The sequence below is a fragment of the Cladosporium halotolerans genome, assembly GCF_011745625.1.
Source record: "Cladosporium halotolerans strain TM138-S3 chromosome Unknown Sca15, whole genome shotgun sequence".
In the NCBI taxonomy this organism is placed as follows: Eukaryota; Fungi; Ascomycota; class Dothideomycetes; order Cladosporiales; family Cladosporiaceae; genus Cladosporium; species Cladosporium halotolerans.
Genome location: NW_027191466.1, coordinates 468,825 through 494,906, shown reverse-complemented (window position 1 = coordinate 494,906; position 26,082 = coordinate 468,825). Strand labels below are relative to the sequence as shown.

Here is a 26,082-nt window from a genome sequence, read left to right as displayed (position 1 = left end):
GAGCGGAGTAAAGAAAGAAAAGGCTGCATGGTATGTTTGCCTGGAGAGGGGTGTGTCGAACAAAGGCGAGGCGGCGGCTTGGGTCTGGCCGTGAATAGCATCAGCCATCAGCCATCGGCCGTCACCAACAGGGCGACCCACATCGGAGCGATTGCGCCGGGCTCGTGGCGCGGGCGCTAAGCTGTGGGGAAGAGTCCATCTCCCGCGCCTCAGGCAGAGGCCGCTGCGCGCCCGCTTTGTGCAGGCGTTCACGCCACGGGCTGCTGTCCTGCAGGTCATCTACGCATCTGGACCTGCGCCTCACCGTTTCATGGCTGGCTGACTGGCCGCGCAGGACTTTGATGCTTACCAGATATGCTCTGATCGTCACTGATGGGCGGCCCTTCTCAAGACTAAATGTGTATGGTACAGTTGCTCCGTCCCTTTGTGAATATGCGTAGGGACAAGGATCAGGCACCTCTTCAGCAAACCAGGTAGTCATACGATGGTTTGTCATCCTGCATATCGTAAGACAGAGTTCAGCTTACCAGTCCTCATTCTGGTCGAAGCAAGTCTCGGCTGCGTGGCGTACTCCTGTACCAGCACCACTTCAGCCCTTTGAACGGTATGCATAATGCAGTCATAAAATCTACATACGGCCAGGCTCAGCCACGCGTGTAGAACAGATATAAAATCCAGCAACCATATCAGCATGAGCTTCTCTCTTTCGTCACCCGCATCCACACAGCATCGCTCCGTTACTCTTCCATCGCCATGTCTCAACCTCACTTCAGCTCCTACGAAGGCCTCGGTGAATGGGCGAAGGCAAATATGCACTACAGCCAGGCCGTCCGCATCGGAAACACGATCAAGACTTCAGGCCAAGGTCTCTCCTCAGCCCCCTCTCTTGCCCGCGAAGCTCGTGTCAGCTGACCTCGCACCAGGCGGTTGGCACCCAACCACTGAGCCCATCTCTATCTCCTCCAATCTAGACACTGAAATCGACCAAGCGTTCGCAAACGTCGATCTCGCCCTAAAAACCGCAGGCGGTAAGGGCTGGAGTCAAGTGTACAGCGTTAGAAGCTTTCATGTTGCCCTCGACGAGCAAACCACGGCAGCTATGGTGAGCAATCTACGCAAGTGGTGTGGTGAGGATCACATGCCCATTTGGACCGAGATCGGAGTAAGCACTCTGGCTTTGGAGGCAATGAGAGTTGAGATTGAGGTGGAAGCTTACGTCGGGTGATGATGCAAGCTGTAATGTCAGGCTCAATCATCCTGCAAACAAATTGAAGACTACTTCCACTCCCGCATACCAGCGAACACAGCGATCGCAACACCAACTCCAGCAGCTAATCCCGCGCCCACCATCGTCATGTTCTTCCTGATTCCATCTTCCGCCCATGCCCCGAGCTGCGCGGTATTCTTCGCGAAGACTGCAGTGTCGTTGCGCCTTGGGAAAGGCTCATCGGGCACGCTCTCGCCCAAAAACCTACACAAAGGGGTCCAGCCTTCTTTGACGTTGAACACCAGCAAATTTTCCTTCGGCACGATGGCCTGAACCTCCGCATTGTAGTCCTCATAAGCCTGCTTAGCAGTCGTCGTGCCATTATGGAAATCATTCCACAGCTCCTTCCGAATCGGCGAGTGGTACATAATAAGCTTAGCGAACTTGACCGTCGTCGAATCCCAAGGTGCAAACAGTACTTTGATCCTATCAATCCAGCCGGACGGCAGAATCTGCGTGGCGTACGGAATAATCGTGTTCATCTGCGACCTGTGCCACTGGTCCGCGCTATCGCGCACCGTCAAGACAGCTTTCGCATCCGGATACGCCTCCAGCAGCTCGCGGTAGAAAATCGTGCACGGCGTGTCCGTGGCCGCCTGGCAGTGGCCCAGCAGCGCGTCCCACTCGGCCTTCCCGTACGGTTTGCCGACGCCCTTGAGCTTCGCGTCCAGGGCTTCGACCCACAGCTCGGCGTCGCGCGGGTTCTCTTGGATGATGCTCGCGTAGTGGTAGCAGTCTTTGTAGCCTAGGTCGACGAGCGCTTGGCGGAGGGAGGTGGTGCCGGTGCGGGATTGCCCTAGGCAGAGCACGCGCAGGGGTACGGTGCGCGTGGCGTGGCGCCGGTCGATGTTGGTCATGTAGGCCATGGCGGCCATGTCGCCGGGGTCGTAGACGTGGTCTTTTGGGGGTTTGGTTGGGTTGGCCATGGTGATTCCGGTTGGCTGGCGCTTGTGCTTGGAGCTATCTTTCTATCTGTCAAGAAGATCCCGGCAGTACTCTTCTAACTGGCATTCGCTGACGTTTATCAAAGAAAGGAGCTTGGTGTGGCCACAGCAGACATATATGCCTCAATAATATCAACCTACCTGCCAGTTGAACAGCTCTAAGTCTATCCCGTGCTGACTGACAAAAAAGGGAAGTCGGTCTGTCCACGAGACCTAGACCACGATCCTGAGTGAACGCGTTGTCATTTGATGCCATGTCATGGCACCTAAGAACTCCAGCTGAGCGCTAGGAAGAGCTTCTTTTCATAGCAGGTAGCCGGATGGAGCTTGATGACTGTAGATCATGGGAAGCCTTAAACCCGCACCTGGGTAGGGCTGGAGATAGTCTACGCTCAGCTGAAAGACACGGCGATAACGTTACATTTCCGCGGTAGTATATGTGGGAAGGAAGGATGAGTTGAGGTGCGTCGGTCGGTTTCTATACGGGGCTGAGGGCTGAACCCTTGGTGGCTGAAGTCGACTGCTTGGGTTTCGTAGGGTTAGGGTTGGGGTTGGAGCTCACATCAGATTTGACGAACGCGCAGAACGACACTCGTCTCAGGGCTCATGTAAAGCATATAGACCTTCCGTATGATATTTTGGTTTTGGTAGGTGAGTTGTCTAGGGAATCGTGCTCACATTAGCATGGTCATCGATATTCTGAAGATGGGATGCCGTTGCGTTGAGATCTGCCTCGGCTTCTTGCACGGAGCTACCTTATGTCGTGCAGCTGCACAGCGATCACAACATTTGCAATACGTTACTTGTGATTCGAAAAAACGGTACACGTTTCGGTTGCTTACCATCAATAATCTGACCTATCAACACAGTGACATGATGGGTGAGTAACTTCACAAACTGCCAGCAAAGTGAATCTGGAAGCAAGCAGCAGAGACCCTTCCTCTCGCCAGTGACGCAAAGCTTCCCGCAAAGCTCCCATGTCCAGCACCGTAATGCTCCATGTCCTCTTCTTAAATCACACCGCCTTGCCCATTTCTTCGCCCGCTTGACAGCCCGGAACAAATCTGCCAAGATGGCTTCGCCTCTGGACCGCAGCACAAGCTCGCCTTCGGGCCAGTCGAGTGCAGCGATACTTCTCGCAAAACAGTTCAAGCAGATTCAGACCGACAAGGATATTCCTGGGATCAGCTGCGGGCTTGTTGGAAGCAATGTGTTCGAGTGGGAGGTCATGCTCATGCTGAGCGATGATCAGGATAGCTTGTACGGAGGTGAGTAAGAGGAAAAGGAAGATTGGGACACACGAAGGCCCAGAGAGAGGGTCCGGTGCGGTACGTCCGCCTCGCATAATCGGTGCCAGGAATATGGACGGAGCAAGAAGAGGAGATCAGGGTTTGAACAATTCGAGAGGGCTGCTGACGAGTAGCAGGCGGTTGCTTTCGAGCAAAGATGACTTTCCCGCCCAACTATCCCCTCTACCCTCCCAAGATGAAGTTCGAGACTCCAATCTTCCACCCAAATGGTAAGCGAGCCGAAAATGCCCCTAAATGTGTCATGTCTGACAAGATTCCAGTCTTCGAGAACGGCGAGGTCTGCATCTCCATCCTCCACCCACCCGGAGACGACCAATACGGCTACGAAAGTGCCAGCGAGCGCTGGTCACCCGTGCAGTCACCTGAGTCGATCCTCCTGTCGGTCATCAGCATGCTTGGGAGCCCCAACGATGAGAGTGCCGCCAACATCGAAGCGGGGAAGCTGTGGCGCGAGGACCGCAAAGAGTTCAAGAGGAGAGTGCGGAGATGCGTGAGGGACAGTATGGAAAATGCTTGGGACTAGCCTGGACTCGTATACTTTCATGATTCGTTGCGGATAGCTGGCGTTATTGGACATTGGGCGGCAATGGAGTCCATCCACGGGGTATACCATAGCGTTGTAAATTTGCGAATTTGCGCAAGAAAGCAGTGTTCTGATGCAAGGTATTACGACTACGATCTTACCATTTAGCTCGGTGTATAGGTGCTTCAAGCTGAATATCGTTCCGAATTGATCTTTAGGCTTTATATCAGTACTACATATGGGATCGCCCGATACCATCGCAGACCCAAAGTTGAGCACTATCGCGTATCCGAAAGCCTGTAGGCTTTGGCAGACTACGACGCGTTCTGGGGAATGAATAGATTTGACTCTCCGATTGAAACTCACTCTCGGTAGTCGACCAAAGAAGGTACCTAGTACCACGTAACTTCCCATTCTTTCTGAGAAGTCATGGCTTTGCTGTGAAGCCTTCTGAACTTCAAATTTTCGGACAAACAAAGGTAATCGCATTCATCTCGGATGAATCCACCGGTAGGCAGCCCGATCCCTGGATAACTTTTGCCTGCTCTCAGTGCAGACAGCGACGCATAAGCTGCCATAAACTGATCAGGGGGCCAAATAATACCTCAGTGGCACAGACCTGCATCTGGGTATTGCTTAGCCATCACAGCACTCTTAGGCCCGTGAGGTTTAACAGGTCCAAGCATCGCAAGCAAAGCGAAGGCCACGATGCCAAGTCGCGGTGCCCCATGGAACCCACAGTTTCCGCATGGTGGAGGATCTCATCGTTTTCTAGTACATATGTCAGGCAAGACGGCTCTCGCATCGTCTTATCCACATCTATCCGATGAGGGTGAACCTGACCCTGCGCCGCGGAAGCCGCGAGCAGGGTAAATTAATGCAGGGAGTGAATCAAAAAATGAACGGCATTGCTCCTCACGGCAGGATAAGCACGTCTGATGATCGGCATCAACGTGGCTATGCATGTCAATCGTGATGCCGGCAGCCGGCAACGAACGCGAGAGGCATTTGAACCGTCGGATCTTCGGTGCCGGAAGCGAAGGCACGGTTTCTTCGCCGTCACCAACCACCCGTGCAAAGGCCCTCAAGATCACGGGAGGAGTGGGTATGTCAGCGAACGGAATTATTCGAAAACTCCGCCCTCGACCACTCCTCTCCGTTTCCCTCCACCTCCAGTCCCCACCATCTCCAAATCCCGCAACTCGCAACCCGCGCTCTTGAACAGTGCGCGTCCAACTCCATCGGCTACTGAACTCATGGCTCCACATCAACGGTCATGACGACCTCTCTGCCCTGATCGGCGGTCGAGCGTGTCATGTACCGTTCGATGATGGAAAAGTAGAAATATGTCGTACCTGCAGGTCTTACGGTAGGTTTCTATCAACTCGTCATTTTCGTATTTCGTATTGTATCAACATGCGTTCTTTCGCATCTGCGGCCCTGCTGGCTGCGACTACAGCATTGGCCCAGGATAGTCAAGATTTTTCCAACAGAGGCAACTTTGGCTCTCCGGTACGTCCTTGAAATTCCTCCGAAAGGAGGCATTACTGACAAATAGACCAGTTCCCCAATACAACGTACAACGAATATGTGAACGATAACCCAGTCGTTGCAGCCGGAAGCAATGGCCACCAGATGAGCCCGCCTAAGTACCCTTCACCGTGGACTGAGGGTCTTGGTGATTGGAAAGAGGCGTACGACCAGGCTCGCGAGTTCGTGGGTCAGCTCACCCTCGAAGAGAAGGTCAACCTCACCACTGGCACCGGATGGCAAGTCGACCGTTGCGTCGGTCAGACTGGTTCTATCCCGCGTCTTGGATTCCGTGCCATGTGTCTTCAGGATAGTCCTCTCGGTATCCGCTACGCAGACTTGGTGTCTGCTTTCGCAAGCGGTGTGAACCTCGCCGCCACGTGGGATCGCGGCCTCGCTTTCGCGCAAGGTGCTGGTATGGGCTCTGAGCACAAGGGCAAAGGTGTTGACTTCCAGCTGGGTGTACGTAACACTCTCTAGAGAACTGCTAGACGTGTTGAGACTGACAATCATATAGCCTGTCGCAGGTCCGCTCGGAAGGACCCCTGAAGGTGGTCGCAACTGGGAAGGATTCTCGCCCGACCCAGTCCTGACCGGCCAGCTCTTTGCCCAAACGATCAGAGGCATTCAGAGCCAGAATGTCATGACCAACCTGAAACATTACATTGCCTATGAGCAAGAGCACTTCCGCCAAGTGCCTGAAGCCAATGGCTTCGGTTACAACATCACCGAGCCGTCTTCTTCCAACCTGGACGATGTAACCATGCACGAGCTCTACCTCTGGCCCTTTGCAGATGGCATCCGAGCTGGCGCTGCTTCTGTTATGTGCTCTTACAATCAGATTAATGGCTCGCAAGCCTGTCAAAACTCCTACACGCTCAACTATCTGCTAAAGGGAGAGCTTGGCTTCCAAGGCCCCGTTATTACGGACTGGCTCGGAGGCCATTCTGGCGTCTCTAGCGTCCATGCGGGGCTCGACATGCTAATGCCAGGTGACTCTGACTCCTACAACAATGGGTACTCGTACTTTGGGTCGAACCTGACCATTGCTGTTCTCAACGGCACTGTTCCCGCGTGGCGCGTCGACGACATGGCGATGCGTATCATGGCCGCATACTACAAGGTCGACGCCGACACCAACAGGACAGATATCAACTTCTCCAGCTGGACCAAAGACACCTACAACTATGAGCACTACTACGTGGGTCAAGGGTGGACCAAAGTCAACGACCACGTCAACGTCCGTGCGGACCACGGTGCACTTATCCGCCACATCGGCAGCGCTAGTACTGTGCTGCTCAAAAACGTAAACAATACATTGCCGCTCTCTGGCAAAGAGCCTCTGACTACAGTGTTTGGTGAGGACGCTGGCCCTAGCCCCCATGGACCGAATGGCTGCGATGATCACGGTTGCGATGATGGTACCCTTGCGATGGGCTGGGGCAGCGGGACTGCCGACTTCCCTTATCTCGTGACCCCAGACACTGCTATCCAGAATACTGTGCTGCAGAACGGTGGATCCTACGAATCCATCTTCGACAACTACGACCTGGACACCATCGGAGCGCTTGCTAGGCGCTCCAATGCCTCGATCGTTTTTGCAAACAGCGATGCTGGCGAGACCTTCATCCAGGTGGATGGAAACCTTGGAGATCGCAACAACCTGACATTCTGGCAAGGAGCCGACGACATGGTTGCGACGGTGGCTGGCAACTGTAGCAACACAATTCTGGTCGTCCACTCCGTTGGACCTGTCCTCCTTGAGGAGTACAAGAACAACCCTAACATCACTGCTATTCTTTGGGCTGGCTTGCCTGGCCAAGAGAGCGGCAATTCCATTGCTGACATCCTCTATGGCCGCGTCAACCCCGGTGCCAAGCTTCCGTGGACTATTGGCAAGAAGAGAGAAGACTGGGGCACTGACATTCTCTACAACGACAATGATGATGCAGGCGTTCCTCAGATCAACTACAAGGAGGGCAACATCATCGACTACCGTGCCTTCGATCTCCACAACAAGACTCCGACGTACGAATTCGGCTTTGGTCTCTCTTACACCACTTTCGAGTACTCCGACCTCAAGGTCGAGAACCTGAACGCCTCCGCCTATGTGCCCTTCATGGGACACACCACCGCGGCACCTACCTTCCGCAACTTCAGCATGGACCCGGCCGACCACACTTTCCCGGCCAACTTCACTCGCGTCAACCTCTACCACTACCCGTGGCTGAACTCGACCAACCTCACCGAGGCCTCTGGAGACCCCAACTACGGTTCCTCCGACTTCTTCCCTGAGGGCGCGCTTAACGGTTCCGCGCAGCCCGTTCCCAAGGCCGGTGGCGCCCCCGGCGGCAACCCCTCCATCTACGATGTCCTGTACAGAGTGCACGCGACCATTCAGAACACCGGCTCCGTCGTCGGCGACGAAGTTCCGCAGCTGTACCTCTCCCGCGGCGGTCCTTACGACCCCGTCAAGGAGCTCCGCGGCTTCGAGAGATTATCCATCGCCCCGAACATGACCGCCAGAGTCAGCTTCGACATCACCAGGAGAGATATTGCCAGCTGGAGCACGGTCGAGCAGGACTGGTATGTCCAGAACACGACCAAGCACGTCTGGGTCGGCAGCTCGAGCAGGAACCTGCCCCTCAGCGGCGTCCTTGCTTGAAGGTTTAGTGAGCGAGACTGAGTGGTTCACGCTTTCATGACATGACATACATAGATATAGACGTACCTATAATACGGTAATAAGCACAGCGAGGCTGTTGATAGTACTGACACTCCGTTCCACGTGCGATTTCTGCCGATGTTGCTTTCGAAATATTCTGTCGAATGATGATGGAAGGGAGTTGCCCACTTCTCATCAGGAAGTGGGGGGGCTTCCTGCGTTAATTCTGCATTTGCGTATGCTCAGTATGTTGGGCTCCGAGAAGGAATCAATCCTGGATAGTCCAGAGAAGAAGGTAGCAGCACGTTGGCAACAGTCTCTTTCGAGAAGCCAGGAGCCTTGAACAAATCATTTCACAATGAAAATCATCAACTTCAAACTATTGAATGAGCAAGGACAGCATCTGCACAGAGAGTGCTGGGATTCCAGGACCTACTTTGATCCTGCTACCGTTCCATTGACCAAGGAGCGTATCGTGTGTGGTCACAAAAAAAAAGATTCTTGTAGTTATCTTTCTAAATGACATAATGTGATATGCTTTCAGATTCGTGAAGCTCATGTTGATGCACGAAGGGCCTGAGGCGCAAACGTGATAGCTGTTACACCTCGATAGTGCCAGTCAACCTGATATCCCTGCTACTCGCGCCAACATAGATAGGATATTGACCCTTCTGAAGCTTCCACTTCTGAGCAACCACGTCCCAAATACTCAAGTCTCTCCTTGTGACCGGGAATGTCACCTGCTCTGTAGCGCCGCAAGCGATGTGGACGCGGTCGAAACCGCGCAGCTGCCTAGCTGGAGCCGTAGCGATATTGACGTACAGCTGTGGGACTTCGTTGGCATCGACGTCGCCAGTGTTCTCGATGTTGACCGTCACATTGAATAGCACATCCCAAATGTCTGAGGGGCCACCCTGTGGGACGGGCACCTGCTCAGTGGGGTATTCGTTCGTGTTGCCACCTAGGGAATCAACGGAGAGGTCCGCGTAGGAGAAAGTGGAGTAGGACAAGCCGTAGCCGAACTCGTATCGAGGCGTGATGTTGTGCTTGTCAAAGTACCTGTAGTCGATGTACAGGCCTTCGGTGAAGTTGTCTTGAGGGTATGGACCCGAGCCCACGGTGGAGTTGAGGAGGTGGCCGTAGTCAGACTCGTTTCTAGCGACAGTGAACGGCATTCGGCCGGAGGGAGAGATGTCGCCGTACAGGACGTCGACGATCGAGTTGCCTGTCTCTTGGCCGGGGAGGAGGCCGTAGACGACGGCGGTAATATTGGGATGCTCGATCCACTCATCCACAGTTCTGATGCCGGCAGAGTGAATCACGACGATGGTGTTCGAGCAGTTGGTCGCAACATTCTTCACAAGCTGGTCGCTGAACTCATCTTGCAGGGAGAGTCTATCGAAAGCCTCGCTCGCGTAGCCTTAGATACGTTAGCTGGGTTACCATGTGTTGGGAAGCAGTTGACGGTTTACCGTTGATGAAGACAAGGCATGCCTCGGAGTTTGCATAAACTGGCGGGTTGATGGCCGCGAAGTCCCATCTGACGGTGCCTTGGTCTTCCATGACACGCCTCTGGATAGCGTCGAAAGGGGAGATAAGGTAAGGAGGGGTGCTAGTGCCAGAGCCACCACCCGTAATTAGAGTACCGTTTTGTGTGTTCTGTATGACTGAGTGTTAGCGTGCTCCCAATGGCAAGACATTCGGTATCTCATACCCAGCCGAAATTAACTTCATAGCCCCCGCCAAATCGAGCTGGATTTTCCCAAGGCGAGTCTCCCAGTCTTGCATCATAGCCGTAGACGCTGAGATATCTTGGCTTCTTCAAGGGCAGGGTGTTGTTAACGTTCTTCACCAGAATGTGACCAGCTGCACCAATTTCGCGGATGAGCGCTGCATTGTCCCCGCGAACATCAACGATCGGGTGTTGTTCGGTGTAAGGAGAAACTGCAACTTCAGGGTAGCCATCGTCCTGTCCAGTGTAGTACCAAGCAGCAAGGATACGAGTGACCATGTCGTTCAGACGGGTCTCGGCAACGGAGCCGTTGTTGACCGCTTCCGTCAGATTTGGCCCCCAAAAGGCCTGGTTGGGCATAACAAGGTCCATGCCTGCGTTAGCCGAAGCGACACCGGCATGCTGCGCATACCAGTCAGAGGTGACAAAGCCTTGGAAGCCCAGCTCAGTCTTGAGGATACCATTCAGAAGCTTGCTGTTCTGGCAACCGTATGAGTTATTGACCCTCTGATATGAGCACATGAGGCTTGCGGCACCTGCCTTCAAGCTGTCCATGAACGGGAAAACGTAGAGTTCATGGATCGTGCGGTCATCGGCGTTGGAGCTCAGCGATTCGCCCTCAGGGCCAGGATTACGTCGATACTCTTGCTCGTTGAGCAGCCAGTGCTTCGACTGGACGATGACGCCCTGATCTTGGACGCCAGTAGTAACGGCTTTCATTCCAGCGCCAGAGAGGTAGGGATCAGCCCCAAATCCTTCCCAGTTGCGGCCAGCACGAGCAATTCTTCCCAAAGGACCAGCGACCGGTAGCAAAGCGACGTTGATACCCTTGCGGAAGTATTCCATTCCCATCGCTTCTCCAAACCTCTTCATGAGGCCGCGGTCGAATGTCGCGCCAACCGTGATCTGTGCCGGGAATGCACTCACGAACTCCTGACCTCTGATGCCAGAAGGGCCATCGGCAAAGCTACACGAGGTCAACCATGTGAAGCGCGCATTGTTTGTCGTCATGAACTCACCATAGTTTTGGGATACCCAGACGCTCAATGCTGGGAGTGTTGCCGACACAGTCTCCCTCGTGGCCATGGGTCATGTTGACCTTCTCATCAAGTGTCATCTGAGAGACAAGCTCACGGGCTCGAGCGTATGCATTCTGCCATGACTTATCAACGCCACCATCACCCTCAGCTAGGTGCAGGTCAGAATGCGGTTCAATAAATAGGGCTCTTGTGTTCTTACGTGTTGGGTATACAGGCGGGCTCTGTCCGTAATAAGGGTCAGGTACCTCAGTGAACCCATCAAGGCTAGCGACTCGAGGGTCGGACTGCGCAAGGACCTGGTGAGACGACAGGAGCAAGCCCCCCAAAAGTGGAATGGACTTCATGATGGGCAAGATACTGGCTGCTCATCCCGCAGAAAGGCAGCACCTCTTATAGCTTTTATATGCTGTAGATCGATGCATCACCCGGGCAGCCATGCTGCCATTTTCTCTTGGCCTGAGGGGATACAGAAGATCATCGCTGGCACCTGTGGATCCCCTGCAGCGACCGGACAACAGAGCGCGAAAAATTACGGCGATATCGCAGTAGAGTGCTGGATCGGCAATTGAAGTATTCAAAGAGGTTGGTTTTCGTGATGCAGGCCAAGCTGCGGAGTCTTTCCATCGGGCGGAGCTTGTGGCGGCATCTTGACCATCGCATGGAGGCAAGACCCTCATTTTGACCGGCTCGGATGAGCTCGTCGGCTATCCGTTCGGTGCTGGCATGGAACTCACTCTTTCTCGCCGCGGGAGATGGCTGCTCATAACGGCTCTATCTGGAGATATTCCCAGAATGTAAGCTATCTGAAGCGGTCATACGATGTTTAGTATACCATCGACGCCCTCACATTTGCTTGCTTCTCCCGGGATATTGTCCGGAGTGTCCGGCACCATTTGTCGTCGGCCAAGGATGAATCAACCTGGTCTCCGGCGAAGAAGTCCCTGACTCAAGGTTGACGGGGACTTTGTGGGTCTTGCGGAGACCCCGCTGCACCAAGATCTCGGGGCATCAAAGGCCGAGGACATCACGCCTTCCAAGGATCGCCGAAGAACCTCTCAATGGACTTAGGAATGACGACAGATACGACGAGTCAGCGAGATTGTCGCGTTGCTTTGCACTCAACAAGCTTCCCCCACCTGCAACCTGCCATTGGCTGGAAGACGTGCACGTCGAAACAAGCCTTGGGCGAAGCAACGAGAGCAAGCAAGCATTGCGAACTTCTTGGTTGGTATTAGCCCAGAAGCGACGCTGACTCAATGGAGCACCTGAAAGAAAAAACATGTCTCGAGCGCTTGAGAAGACCCCGATCTCGGCAAAAAGCAGTAGCACCACAATCGCTCGTCGGCCCAAAATCGTCGGTGATCGCAGTATCAATGTGGAGAGACGCATGGCAGAATCGCATATAGACAAAGAATAGCATCAATGGCTTCCATGTCATGCTATCGAAATATTCGAATCGTACTATGCACCTAGAAGACTTTCGCAAGGTGCTCCGCCTAGATTGTCAAGACATCATGCAATTAGACTCCAGAAGAGCGGGTCACAATCGACTAGGGGTGATCATCACGTCCACAACACTGTTCAAGATCATTACAAGGAAAATTGTAGTCGCATTTCATCATCTGTCGCTATGGTCTTACGTTCTGTCTGCCATGCCTCCCTTTTGAGCACCCGAACCAAACCATGTAAAAGAAACACCGAGAAGTCTGTCTGTCTGTCTGATATTTGGGCCCGCTCATGCGTAGCATCAGATTTCCATTTTTGTGTCTTGCAAGCACCAATAGAACAAAAGAGATTCATGTCCTCAGGCCTCAATCCCAAGATCGGAGTCTGCCGGCCGTGATCGAGATTCTTGCATCGTCTAGCGACGGAACATGCCGAGGGCGTCCCAGTCGACGTTGGTCTGGTAAGGGTTGATGCGACCGAAGTCGCGCTGAGCGACGCCGCCCTGCTGGCGCCCGTTGTCGTTGTCGGTGCCGTTGCCTCGCTGCTGTTGCGGAGGCTGAGAGCCGATGGGCTGGGCAATACCAGCCTGCTGCGAACCGCGGCGCTGCGACCCGATCGGTTGCATCATGCCCTGTGGAGCTGCCTGAGTTCCGATAGGCTGCATCATGCCTGGCTGAGTCTGACGACGAAGGTTCATGGAGTGCGGCGGGACCTCGTACTGCGGCCCCATGGAGAGCTGGCCCAACTGCTCCCAGAGGGAGTTTTCCTCCGCTGTCTGCTGCTGCATAGGCGGCCCCACGGGGTAGGAGTTGGGCATACCCGGGATGCCGGGGAAGTTCGGGTTGTAATTGTTGTATGGAAGAGGGTATGGAGGAATGGCACCATAGGGGTCAGTGTCGATGCCGTAGTTCATGGTGTAGGTGTTGTCGAAGCCTGGGCCGGAAGACGGATGGTTGGTGATTGCACCAGGGCCGATGCCAGCGGGCGGCTGATTGATGGCGTTCGGAGAGAAAGAGGCTGGGTTGACCGCGGACATCCACAAGCGGACCTTATAAAGCTTGTAGAGGTCGTTGACAAGATCTTTGAAGTTGACATAGTGATCAGCGTAGTAGTAGAAGATCAGCTTCTGCCAGTCCCTATGTAAGATTAAGTCAGCTAGTGCTGGGTATGGATCTGGCCAGCGGGGTCGATGTATGGCTTACCACTGAAACTCGGCCTCGAGAATCTCCATGTCAAGATGATGCTGGAACACCTTCTGCTGGCAGGCACGCTTGGCTTTGGCCTCGTTCCCTTCTTTGTCTCTGAGCATGCGGATTTCGTGCGGAGCGGCCATGCGCTTGATTGCCTTGGCTTTGGCGACGGTAAACAGCTCGCGCGGCGGGCGCGTGGAAGGAGCGCCGGCGTTGCCGGCGGTGTTGGCCTCACCATAAACCGCTGCGTTTGGATTGACAGCCCCTGCCTGGTTGTTTTGTGAAAACATCATAAGCCACTTGTACTGCTCTTCGCCATACTTGGCGAGCAGGGTGCGGGCTTCCTCCTGTGAGATTTCCGCGTGCTGAACCACCCCAAGATCCTGTCCGCGGTCAGCCTCGACGATGACCATATCGCCCTCTTGGATCACAAGGCCGGTGTTGTCGAGCAGGAAGAAGACCCCGACACGCGAGCACTTGAAGGAGATGAGGAAGAGGAGCTTGCGCGGGCGCCCCCCGTTGGCGTAGGGGAGCGCCAGGGCGCGCTCGGCGTCGGTGGTGCGCTCGTGGGGCTCCAGAGCGACGTGCGGGACCTTGTAACCCTCTGGTAGAGTGTAGGCCTCGTTGGTGTTGGTACGTTGGACGCGATCCATGGTCGCGTCGTCTTCTGTCTGCTGTGTTGTGTTGAGGTCTAGGGAAGGGTTAGAAAAGGTGTGGGAGACGGTTGATATAGCCCGCTGTCACATGTCACCTCCCGCACGCTACAGTGAGGCAGTGAACAGGCAGGTTTGTCGCCACGTGTGGGTCAGGCCGACGAGGTGCGCACTTACAATTGTTATTGAACATCCCAGTGGCACGCAAATCACGATTCCCGTTGCCAGCGATAGTACTACGTCTAGTGGGCAGTTCCGCCATTGAGTGGCGGCGGCTCTCACTATAAGTGGGAAGCTCTTCCCAACCAAGCGAGGACTGCCATTGCGGGCGCCTATTAGGCTGATCTGCTGGCACTGCTGTCAGCACAACATCACGAAACGTGCATCAAGGCCACGCGCGTTCCTTCTAGAAACAAATAGGCCTGATGTTTGGAATTTGGAAGGTAGCTCACCATATTCACTCAAACTCGGATCACCAAACGGTACTTCGAAGCGTCGGTCAAAGCCGCTGCCATCAAAAGTATCCGAACGCCGCGGATTGCTTGACGCAGAGAACGGCGAATCGTATTGCGTTGGCAAGGTTGAGGTTCGCTGAAGGTTGCTGAACACCGGGTGCGAGACCGTCTGCGTCAACATGCCACCAAGTTCAGAATCACGATCAGACTCTCCATCTGCGTCCTCGACTTCTTCGTTCAAAAGGCCAAGGGGCAAGACTGAAGGCCTCTCCATACCCCCTACAGCCTGCTGAAGGCTGGCACCAGTGGATGCTGGCATCTCACGCTGGCCTTGGGAGTGAGAAAGGGATCTGCCGGCCTTTGGCGTTGGCTGCAATGGAATGGAAAAGGGCAGCGAATTTGCTCCATGCTCACTGCTCGTCGCAGGAGATGGAGTATTTGCAGACCTGGCCGATCCACTCGTCGGAGCTCCCAACCGAGCCTCACGCGCGGCATTACGACGAGCCTGCTCCCCTAGCTTGAAGGACCCACGGGACTGGCTCGATGACCAGATGCCGCCACCCAAGCCTGGAACGCCATTTTCCTTCCTTGGGAGGCTTCCAAAGGTCGTTGCCGAAGGCCACGGCTTCTCATCCTCTGATGAGGCCAGCGCCTCAGAATCTGGTGTTGCTCGCCGCATTGTCAAGCGTTGGTGGTCGATGCTGTAGTTAGGGTAATTTTGTTTCTGTGGATGGCTCGTTAGTCAGCAAACATTGAGAGACTAAATACAAAGCAAAAACAGCTATAGAACGCTAACTGTGGGGCCAGATAGTCAAAGCCAAATTTTAGGCCATCGCCGAGAGGGTTGGAATGAAATCGAATGGAAGAGACTCCACATCGAAACCATTCTATCGTTCTCATAGGGCCAGGTAGGCATGTCCAAATCTGGGATAGAGCCTTCGAGACGCGCTCCAAGCCATGAGACTCCTGCAGTAGCGATAAGGCGGAAGTGCTGCATGATGCAGCCTGTGCCACCGGACCAAGGACGGTAGAAGGGCAACCGTATAGTCGCCGCCTTCGATCATGCGCATTGTGGCTTTGTTTTCCACAACGCGCAAACATCTTGCCTGGAACAGGAATGACAGAGTCTTCAGTTGCTGCCAGAGCTGCAGCCGCTTTGCAGGCACCGCCAATCCGGCGGTGCCCCGTGAGGTGCCTCTCAAAAGCGCACTCCGAGAATCCACCTTTGACGACCCTATGGATTCAGCGCAGGCCTTCAGTCCGACACAACCTCCACCGCAGCAAATTCGGACCATCGTCCAGGGACCCAGAAAAAGCCACATCAGGTCGTTGCAGCGAGAGGAGGTCGACCTTGAGTGGGTCGGTGAGCCACACCCGATCGCAGCAAAGGCACGCGACAGCTGGAACGCGGTCGCGCCGGCGACAGGACACCTTGCGACCGTCCGAGTAGGCGGCCGATCGAAGACCTCTGATGAAGATGGCCAGAATCATGCCAGGTGAGCGAAGAGCCTTGAAGCCTTTCGAACCCGCAAGCCACCGGGTTCCGTCTATTTGCGCATCGCGCACACGAGGTGCATACTCCTTCAGCGTCCTCGCACCACGCATGCGGAGCGGCAACACCGATGCAATGATAGTATTCCCGCCACAGGAATACCATCAAGTAGACAACGCGAGAGCCTTGCGATACCATTCGGCCTCTTCGATCTTGCTCCGTCGGCAGACACCAGTGATGCCCGTAACACCTTCAATAGCCCAACCAGCAACAAAAACAACATTCAGACAGAGCGCGAAAAAGAGCTATACATACCTAGTGGTACTTTCTGTCGTAAGAGATCGTTGCGGCGTATAATCTATGTCTACAATTGCAAGGCTGAGTCTGTCAGCAATCGACCTCAAACTCATGGTCTGACGGGGCATGCGAAAGACTTACTGGATACCGACAAATATTACATATCCCATAAAGCAAGAACAAGGAGGAGTCTATGTCGTCTCGTCGTCTGCTTCGGGGCGGTCAGCATACGTCGCCATAACAGCAGGGGAAGCTCGAAGGGAAGCTGGCGACTCACTGATTCGCATGTCCAGCGCCCACCACCGCAACAGGCCTGGGTTCCCGGCAGAAACACAAAATGGTACGGCGTATGTCTGTCAGAAGCTACTCGCGGCTCACATGAAGGCCACAACCACAAGGAGAAGTGCGAGTTATGCCGCGTGGCTCGGCAGAGACCGACTAGGCGTGGCAGGCTATGTCAACAAGGTTGCTCGCGTGTGCGGAGACGGGACTGTGGGGAAGATGCTCCCTGCGCGTGATAGCCACGGCGGTTTCTCACCCCAGGCCCACGGGTTGCCGATCCTATGCTACGCCGGCTGAAAGACCCAAGCTGTCGACTGTCACCGACACGCGGCCAAGCGTCGTGCTGGATGCCAGAGCAGGACGCAGACGGCGGAATCGGGCTCCAGTGGCGGGGGACGCAGGCGGTTGGCTTTCTGACTGTGGAGAACGAGTTCCGCGAACGGGCTGCAGGCTGGCCAAGTGCTGAGGGGCGACACGGCTGGCGTTCCTCTTCCAAAGTTCGCTTCGAGGCAGGGTGTACCTGTCGCAACGGAGACTGTCGTCGCGGTTTTGCTTCGATGTGGCGGTCCGAGAGAGTCGTGCAGAGGCTCTGCGCTACTACTCGGGCAGGCAGAGAGTCGGGCGGGCGTGATGCAGCTAAGTACGCTCCGCGACGCAAGACCCAGACCATCGCCCTGCAGGGCCAGAGCCAAGGGTCAGGGGCACAGTGGGTGACCCTCCTGCAAAGAATGCGGAGACGGAGAGCTGGTGGGCGACGCCACCTCGCCAGCGGAACACCAGGCGTGTACGGACATGTCACGAGAGCGGCCAGAAGCAGCGCTGAGAAGCTATGGGGCTGTCCCTACCCTCGAGCCAATGGCTGACATGCCCATGGCACCTTCGTGGGCACTATCCAGCACAACAAACATGGCTCTCGGGAACTGGAAGGCCTCGCTCACGATCCAGCCGTGCCAGCGGTTTTTGCGCGGAGGGCGCCTATGACAAGTTGGCTTTCAGCTGGGCTTGCCCTGCCTCCGCGGTCGACAGAGCTGTCATTCTCCTAGGCCAATCAATCTTCCTTCGGATCATTTCGCTCCAGCACGCTAGCGTCGCATTTGGCATCAATTGTTGACCTTAAATTTTGCCGACTTCAATTTACTAGAGCCGTGCGCCCAATAGCCCTGAAACGCAAAGCATCGTTGGTAGCGACGCCTCAGAGGTCACGAGGCCACTCCGCGCTGATCACGCCAATGCAGACCTGCCACCAGTATGCGGAGAACCCGGCCTGCCATGAGGGGTTCGCGTTGCCGGCCGAATGATCGCCATGGCGCACAGAGCCAGCATATCCATGAAGGCTTAGGGTGCGCACCACAGTCGAGAGAGTAACTTGATGAGACGCGAAGAAAGCATGATGAACGATCGCCAGATTACATGCATTCGTCCTCGGCATGCGCGCATGATGATTCTTCCCAGGGTCTCATTTCCTATTGATCAGACGGCCCGCACTCTGCGACTCTCCAGAGCGTACACTTGTACCTTCCTGACCAAGCTTTGGCACCCTTCGCATCTTTACGATCTGTGCACGCGCTCATTTGCGTCGAGGAGACACAGCATGCTGTATCTGACGCTTGCAGGTGGGAAAAGCTAGGCTGCTGCTGCATGTACTTGCGGGGTGCAGCATGTCTTGTCCTATGCTCACAAAACCCGCGGACTTGGGCATCTTGCTCATGCAGCCGGCTAGGCCTCGGTGGACTGTCATCCAATGCTCGGTTTAGATTATAAGGTTCGCTCCGACGTTGAAGCAAGCCACTTGCTGATGCTTGGCTGTCGGCGTGTGAACGGTGGCGCCGACCCTGACTGACTTACCCCCATGGCAAAGCTTAGGGCAGGTATGGTCTTTCTGAATCCGTTGAACTGCTGGGTCCGGGTCCCCTCGGACAGCGGCAACTCGACGGTCTGACAGTCATGTCATGCACAGGAAGCTGTGGAAGCAGTGGCATGCGCTGATGTTTCGGCTCCGGAGATGCCAATGCGTGATACCCCTGGGTTTCTGAACCTGCTGAGCGTTCATTCATACAATGGCCGAACATCTGACACAGAGGTACCACCATTGTCAACGCATTTCGTTCGACCAAGTTAAGCATGATGCCACCATGCGGTTATCCTCAAGCTTGGTCCGGTTCCAAGTCCCCCACCCAGTCTTGAAACGAAACAACAGGACCGCTCGTCATGTGTCGCCCTCACCATGGTTCGAGGGCATGCCTGGGTACACTGCGCGTTCATGAGACCCTCGATTCTCTGCTCTTTCGTGACACTGGGATGTCTGGCGACGCCTGTGCTCGTTCGACGATCGAGGTGAAGTCAAGGCCGCCATGCAAGCTTATGTCGGCATAGGGCATGCACGCTGCCCGTTAGGACTCACAGGATCGTCGCTACTAGGTTTACAGTCGTCCTGCGTGATTATTACAGTGCCTGGCGCGTACTGAGCAGGTATAGTCGTTCCAAGACCGGTGTTTGCGTAATGCTCTTGCTGACTTGCTTCAAGACAGAGGGCAGGACAAGTTGCATCCGCGAGGTACCGCTTTTTGATCGACGATGCTGTGGCACGCGGTTGAGAGCCGGATCAGTCACGGTATGTCGGCTGGTCAGTAACAAGTATGCGTGAGCAAAGGTGCGTTCGATGGCGCCATAGCGGTCGAGCCAAGGCGTCTTTTGCCGACGCTGCCAGGAAAAGGCCGAGAGGGTCGCTATGCTTATGACATTATCCTGGTTTGTTGAAGCTGTCCGGTCACTGGAGTACTATACCGTGCTGACTTCGTTCATTGTAGGAGTTGGCGCAGCCGAATCGGTCGTGGACTGGAGCTGGCAGCCAGGCGACCTTATCTTTCGTAAATCACTGTTCAGATGACGATGAGGATTTGAGCAAAGACATCAAGAACCATGACGGGAAGACCTTATTACTCTACTCTCGGATTCAGAAAAATTGCAGGCTGTGGATGCGCGTGGTGTTGGTCGCGTTTCCGGAGCGAGCTGGAAGTTCGCCGGCGTGAGCTCACACGACCCCCAAGAGCGCGACTGCAGAGCCAGCCCGCCAAGAGCTGCTTGACTCGATGCCCACCAACCTCTGCGTGGTGACGGTGTATCTATGGCTTGCTATTAATGATAGGAGTCAATCAAGCTACGCAGAAGCACCTCCAGCGCTTCTTGTCCCTTCTTTGTGCACTCTTCGAGAACGTTGGCGAGCGAGGGCACAGAGCGCCTATGAACCTGCCCAGCAGCGCCGACTAGCAGTTACTTCAAGCCCAAAAGCCCTTGCCGCTTGCACGATTCTTCCTTCCTTCCTCCCTTCCTCCCACGCCCACCCACAGTGAATTCGACATCACCAGCCATCTTCCACGCCAGACAATCCATCAACCCCAAGCCCTACTCGAGTATTCAGAGCCTCTGTTCATCTTCCAGACCTCTCTTGACTCGTCACCCGCTTAAAGGACTCCTCCCCAGAATTCCCCCCGCTGTCGCTGTCCACCGGACAAAGAAGAGCGAGCGAAAGCCTCGCAAAACACAACGTCCCCCTGACCCGTGAGAGGCCTGCAAGACCCTCCGAAGACGCTATCCCACAGCCTCCGATCAACCGCCACTCGTCTACTGCAGGCAGATTCTCGAGCTTCTGCGGACTGTTTGCCAATACGAACCATCCAGCGCTGGTGGTGAAACAGACTCACTGTCGACCAAGTCCTTCGGCAACTCAGATACCAAGCCACCATGCAAACATTGTCTTGAGCAACGAATCAAGCCCTCAATATATCACGTCATGGCATACAGAAACTGTTCTATCAACCTGGAGCGGCAGACTGAGCCCCAACAGCCAGACAAGTGCCAACCACTGGAGACCATCGCCATCGAGATCGATCAGATCACATGTCCACTCGACATGCCATTATTTCACATGGGGCGGGGTCATATAGCCTCGCCCATGTTACAAGACGTTACTCGTCTTGATACTCCGCTCTCTTCGGAACCCCGGCTCGAGCCTGGGGTTTCCATCCCAGGCTCCCGCCACCCCTTGACTGCCGCAAAGCGCAGACCACCAAGACGAGGAACGTCTCTCACATGAAGCGAGGTTATATATCCTCGCTTCATGTGGAAGAAATGCGTTCCTCGTCTTGGTATTACGTTCTCCTTTGAACGCCGGCTCGAGCCTGGGTTTCTACCTCAGGCTCCCGTCACCACGTGACTGCCGCCGCGCGCAGGACGGCAACGCGCCTTCCTGTTTTTCTTTCACACCTCAAAAGAGGTGCTGATTCTGTTGCTGGACTTTCTCCAGCGACATCACACTTCGAAGTGCTTTTATCAAGCACCATCAATTACAAAGCACCACTACCACCAAGAACACTTGGAAGACAACACCACCACAATGCGCAATCGCCCAAGCGCTACCATCGGGCCCGCCGCCGCGACCGCCGACCGCGGTCGCAACGAGTCCGAGCGAGCCATCGAGAACGGCTACGCGAAGTGGCTCGACGAGATGCGCGTCGAAGACAAGCGCTTCTTCGCGAACCTGCGCGAGATGACTGGGCACACGGATGCCCTGATGTAAGCATTGTCATGCTATTGGTACTGCCGCTGGTGGACATTGCTCATGCAAGCAACAGCAAATCCAAGGAGATCGCCGGCCGCTCGGCCGAAGAGGAGACCAAGGGCCTTTCGGCCAACAAGTACGCGCTGCATTCGCTCAAGATGATGCGCGCCCAGCTCGCCGGCCGTGACGAGGCGTTGGCCGACGCCATCAAGTACGTCGAAGGGGCCGCGACGCCACAGCAAGTCGCCGGGCGCATGGCGGAGGAGACGAAGGTGGCCGAAGGGTATCTCGGCGGCGAGAAGGCTCGCGCGGTCAAGGTGCACGGCGATAAGAGCTCTTGGGGCAGCATCGTCAAGGCTGCAGAGAACGGGACGTTGGAGTTTTCGAAGGGCATGCCTGTTTCTGAGCGCTGAGTGAGGTGTGAAACGGAACCATTAGCTGAGGGATGACGAGGCACCATTGAAGATAAAGACCAAGGAGAGAAACGACGTTGCTGGCTTCGAATGTTTCTCCAATCCACCGATTGATCCTGTGCTCGTATCCTCAGCTCTGGAATACTGTCAATGCTGCCATGCCATTGAAAGCCCCTGGAGCGCTTACCATCAACTCTAAATAATGGCGAAGGATGTAGTGCCATTGAGATGCTCGCATGGCACAGTAATCAGTCTTGACAGGGTGGCGATGTACAAATAGCAATGAAATACCTTCTCCAACAGTGGTCAGCTGCAGATTCATCAGAAGTTCTTCTCGCGATTTTCAGTTCACGAGCATCTGTAAGTAGCTAAGTCCTTCAACAGGGTCCCTATCGCAGTGAGATATTCTTCAGCATGCTTCCATCGAACACCCACAGTAACCAATTGATATCAAGCACGCATCCTCCGAAGTTATGCATTCACTTGCACTCGACCACCAAAGCCAACGAAGTGAAGTCCCAACCAGCCAGCCACGACCGATCTCGCAGCCGACGTTCGGCGCGTTCGGGTCCCTTGCAGATTGCATTGCAGCCGCATGACGCCATCCTCAATGCAATAATCCCAGAGCCCTCAGTCCCCAAAAATCACAACACCCCTCCCAACTCCCCCCAAACCAAAGCTCCCATCAAATCCAAACCACAACAGCAAAGATGGCCTCCCTCTTCGCCCGCGCCCTGCGCGCCCCCGCCGCCTCCAACCCGGCCCTGACCACCCTCCGCGCCTCCAAGACGCCCACCCTCCGCCGCTTCCTCGCCACGCCCGCGCGCGGCGAGCAGCCCCGCCTGCGCATCGGGTCCGAAGCGCCCAACTTCCAGGCCAAGACGACGGCGGGCGACATCGACTTCCACCAGTGGCTGGACGGCAAGTGGGCGATCCTGTTCTCGCACCCGGCGGACTTCACGCCGGTGTGCACGACGGAGCTGGGCGCGTTCGCGAAGCTGGGCGGGGAGTTTGAGAAGAGGGGCGTCAAGATGATTGGGCTGGTGAGTTGTTTGTCGTCTTGCGTTGTCTTGAATTTGCGTGGATCCTAGGGCGATCTGCTAACGAAGTTTCCCTTCAGAGCGCCGACGACCTGACCAGCCACTCCCAATGGGTCTCGGACATCAACGAGGTGTCGCAGACCTCCGTGCAATTCCCCATCATCGCCGACGCGGACCGCAACGTCGCCTGGCTGTACGACATGATCTCGCAGCAGGACATCGACCGCCTGGCCAAGGAAGGCGGCATCGCCTTCACCATCCGCAGCGTCTTCGTCATCGACCCCGCGAAGAAGATCCGCCTCAGCATGATGTACCCTGCGTCGACGGGCAGGAACTCGGCCGAGGTGCTGCGCGTGATCGACAGCCTGCAGATGGGCGATGGGCAGGGCGTTGTTACGCCGATTGATTGGCAGAAGGGCGAGGATGTGATTGTGCCGCCGAGCGTGAGCACGGCGGACGCGAAGAAGAAGTTTGGCGAGGACAAGGTTACGGAGTTGAAGCCTTACCTTAGGTTCGCCAAGGTGTAAATGGCGGGTGTTGGATGACGAGTGTAAGATGAATGGGAGATAGATGTGATATATATACATGAACAAGCTGTATACCAGACTTAGATGATCCTGAGATGAATCTTTGCCTACGCATTGAGCCAGCCGTTCGACTTTCATGCGTTCTAGATCGCCACGTCAGACGTCTTCCCTGCCCTCATCAGCACACTTCCACCTCACCTCCAAAGCTCAAACAATCCGCCCGCCTAAATATACACAAATACCTTTTTAGATCTCCCAACCACAATACCCAACACCCCCAAATGCAAAACGAAAACGCTCCAAACCAAAAACAAATCCACCAAATCTCACCGTCCATTCCCACTCCCCCCTTCTGCCCCCTCCTCCTTCTCCTCCGCCTCCTCTCCGGGCAGGAAAATCTCATGCCCGCTGCCATTTCGCACCCAATACGCAGCAACACAGCCCAGCGCGGCAATCGACCCCACGATCCACCACGCCATACCGATGACGCCACGCTCCATCCAGACGCCGAACCACCAGCCCGCGAGCATGGGGCCGATCGTCCTGAACGTCGCGGAGCAAGCTTGCCCGAGGCCGTGGATCGTGCCGAGCACGGAGGGGTGCGGGGAGGAGTTGTTGAGCAGGATGATGGTGGCGGGGAGGGCGAAGGTGCGGGCCGCGACTTGCAGGAAGAGGACGAAGGAGATGCCGAGCCAGACGGGGGCGCCGGAGGCGGGGTCGGGGGCCTTGGAGGTCGACGGGAGGAGCGCGATGTAGGGCGCCAGGTAGTAGGCGGCGGGAAAGAGGACGAGGGAGCCGCGGAAGCAGCGCATGAGGCCGAAGCGCGCGTTGGCCCAGGGGTAGAGGAGGAATTGGAGGGCGACGCCGATGAAGCCGATGATGGCCATTGCGAAGCCGATGGTGGGCGGCGGGAAGGCGAGGCCGGAGGCGAACTTGAAGGCGCTGCGCGGGGTGGGGTCGGGCGGCGCGTCGTCGGGCACGTATTCGCGGGGCGTTGCGAGGAAGAGGATCCAGAGGTTGGCGAAGGCGCCCATGTGGAAGTCGAAGATGGCGATGCTGACGAGAGTCCAGAGGACGTTGGACGTCCAGATGCGGCGGAAGGCGAGGCGCTGGACGGCCGGTTGAGGCTCGGCTTTCTCGCCATTGGAGTGTAGGCGCTCGAGCTCGAGAGATCCGTTGCGCTCGGTGGTGCTGAGGAGGCCTTCGCGTTGCCATTCCTGCGTCTGGCGGTATCCGTGTGCTTTGGCGTGCTGGAACTTGGCGTATGTGTCCCTCAGGAAGTTTATAGGCTCGAAGGGCCTCTTTCCCTTCAACGTTTCGTCCAGACCGTAATGTACAAGAACAGCTTCGAGGAGCAACAGTACAGTACAGAGCAGATTAGGCAAAGCATAAGGATACGTCTTCATCCACTGCACCCCATCCGGTCCACCAAACGTGCTCCCCTCCCCAAACAAGCGCGGGAAATTCTCCAGCGGCTCCGACAGAACACCGCTGAGAATCGGCCCGGCGACGTTCGCAACATTGAACGCCGCAGGCAACAAGAGGAACGCGCGCGGGTGCCAGGGCTTAGGCGTGCACTCCGCGACCATCGTGCGCGCCGACCCCACGGTGCCATTGATCGCGCCGCTCATTACTCGCCAAAAGACCGCCTGGCCGAACGTGCGGCTGAACGCGACGCCGATGCAGCCCAGCGCGGTGCCCACCAGTCCGATATTCAGCACCAGCTTCCTGCCCACGTCCGGCTGATCCGCGGCGCGCCCCCAAAGTATGCTCGTGATGATCTGCGACGCCGTGAAGGCGCCCTGCAGCATGCCGGCCTGGTGTGAAATTGTTCCGTCGGGGAGCTCGGGGTCGAAGGACCGCAGCTGGTGCACCATGTACGTCTGCAGCGCGGCCATTTGGAAGAAGTCGACGAAGCGCGACGCTGCGAGGATGGCCAGTTGGCCTTTGTTCGGCATGTTCAACCACGTTGGCGCCGGCGGCTGTGCAGCAGACACCGCATCGTTCTGGCTCGAGGTGGCCAGCGTGGGCGTGCGCGGATCCGATCGCTGTCTCGACAGGGAAGCCGGGCGGGGCTCGAAGGCGGAGCTGGACATCTGGCGCGAATGCTTGTTGCTGCTGTTCTTCGGCAGCACGCCGTTCTCCGCCGCGGCCAGCGTCCAGTCGTCCTCCTCGCGCACGGCGCGGGCGGGGTCGAAGTGGGAGTGGGTGTAATCTTGCTCGTCGTCGGCGGCGGCCCAGGAGCCATCTACACGGGGAGACCTGCGGTCAGTCACGCTCCGGCGGCTGTGCTTCAAATCATCGGCGCGGAAGGAGTCCGAACCGTGGCGTTGGCGCAAGTGTCCCGAGGCATTGCGCTGGTGCGCGAGCGACGCGGACGCCTGCCGCTGGTGTGCCATCGCCCGCACGGCGTCGCGGCGGCGGCAGGCGAGCTTTTATGTGTGTGCGAGGGCGGGGAGCCCGCGGTGGTGGGGTCGAGGCAGTGGCAGCCGGCGTGGGATGGGCGTGTGGCAGGGCGCAGGGCTCGCGAGCGGTGCGATTGCGTGATCCGGGGACAGGCTTCTGGTCGTCCGCGGACGGGTTCGAGAAAGATGTAGCGAACTTGGAGAGAGGGCCGGGCGATTCTGGGATTCGGACTAGGCCCCGCTGGAGATATGAGACGGCGGCGAGAAGGGTTCTGGCACGTCGGCAGAGGCCGCCAAGCTACCTGGTATACCG

General features: G+C 56.1%; 8 protein-coding genes across 8 annotated transcripts; 4 read left to right on the top strand and 4 right to left on the bottom strand.

Annotated features, from left to right (window-relative positions):
- Nucleotides 1-498: 498 nt before the first annotated feature.
- On the top strand, nt 499-1,907 carry WHR41_05544 (uncharacterized protein). Its single transcript, XM_069374149.1, has 2 exons — nt 499-865; nt 924-1,907. Exons 1-2 carry the CDS (start codon nt 754-756, stop codon nt 1,223-1,225), a joined length of 414 nt encoding a protein of 137 aa, XP_069229389.1. The 5' UTR covers nt 499-753; the 3' UTR covers nt 1,226-1,907.
- On the bottom strand, nt 1,276-2,193 carry WHR41_05543 (uncharacterized protein; the record flags this gene model as incomplete). The annotated part of the gene is made up of 1 exon (XM_069374148.1): nt 1,276-2,193. One exon carries the CDS (start codon nt 2,191-2,193, stop codon nt 1,276-1,278), a length of 918 nt encoding a protein of 305 aa, XP_069229396.1.
- A 1,090-nt stretch (nt 2,194-3,283) lies between these two features.
- Nucleotides 3,284-4,255, top strand: WHR41_05542 (uncharacterized protein; the record flags this gene model as incomplete). Its single annotated transcript, XM_069374147.1, has 3 exons — nt 3,284-3,479; nt 3,638-3,730; nt 3,782-4,255. The coding sequence occupies 3 exons, from the start codon at nt 3,284-3,286 to the stop codon at nt 4,042-4,044; spliced, it is 552 nt and encodes a 183-aa protein (XP_069229395.1). The 3' UTR covers nt 4,045-4,255.
- Nucleotides 4,256-5,396: 1,141 nt separating this feature from the next.
- On the top strand, nt 5,397-8,239 carry WHR41_05541 (uncharacterized protein; the record flags this gene model as incomplete). Its single annotated transcript, XM_069374146.1, has 3 exons — nt 5,397-5,556; nt 5,608-6,036; nt 6,092-8,239. Exons 1-3 carry the CDS (start codon nt 5,461-5,463, stop codon nt 8,237-8,239), a joined length of 2,673 nt encoding a protein of 890 aa, XP_069229394.1. The 5' UTR covers nt 5,397-5,460.
- Nucleotides 8,240-8,713: 474 nt separating this feature from the next.
- WHR41_05540 (uncharacterized protein) lies at nt 8,714-11,549 on the bottom strand. The gene is made up of 5 exons (XM_069374145.1): nt 11,211-11,549; nt 10,991-11,159; nt 9,954-10,938; nt 9,712-9,898; nt 8,714-9,659 (listed from the first exon to the last, which is right to left on the bottom strand). Exons 1-5 carry the CDS (start codon nt 11,353-11,355, stop codon nt 8,839-8,841), a joined length of 2,307 nt encoding a protein of 768 aa, XP_069229393.1. The 5' UTR covers nt 11,356-11,549; the 3' UTR covers nt 8,714-8,838.
- A 1,052-nt stretch (nt 11,550-12,601) lies between these two features.
- On the bottom strand, nt 12,602-17,420 carry WHR41_05539 (uncharacterized protein). Its single transcript, XM_069374144.1, has 7 exons — nt 16,822-17,420; nt 16,686-16,755; nt 16,563-16,625; nt 14,753-15,479; nt 14,478-14,648; nt 13,660-14,338; nt 12,602-13,593 (listed from the first exon to the last, which is right to left on the bottom strand). The coding sequence occupies exons 4-7, from the start codon at nt 15,432-15,434 to the stop codon at nt 12,873-12,875; spliced, it is 2,253 nt and encodes a 750-aa protein (XP_069229485.1). The 5' UTR covers nt 15,435-15,479; nt 16,563-16,625; nt 16,686-16,755; nt 16,822-17,420; the 3' UTR covers nt 12,602-12,872.
- A 5,087-nt stretch (nt 17,421-22,507) lies between these two features.
- On the top strand, nt 22,508-23,478 carry WHR41_05538 (uncharacterized protein; the record flags this gene model as incomplete). Its single annotated transcript, XM_069374143.1, has 2 exons — nt 22,508-22,840; nt 22,918-23,478. 2 exons carry the CDS (start codon nt 22,508-22,510, stop codon nt 23,362-23,364), a joined length of 780 nt encoding a protein of 259 aa, XP_069229486.1. The 3' UTR covers nt 23,365-23,478.
- A 212-nt stretch (nt 23,479-23,690) lies between these two features.
- WHR41_05537 (uncharacterized protein) lies at nt 23,691-25,763 on the bottom strand (the record flags this gene model as incomplete). The annotated part of the gene is made up of 1 exon (XM_069374142.1): nt 23,691-25,763. The coding sequence occupies one exon, from the start codon at nt 25,761-25,763 to the stop codon at nt 23,691-23,693; it is 2,073 nt and encodes a 690-aa protein (XP_069229479.1).
- Nucleotides 25,764-26,082: the final 319 nt, after the last annotated feature.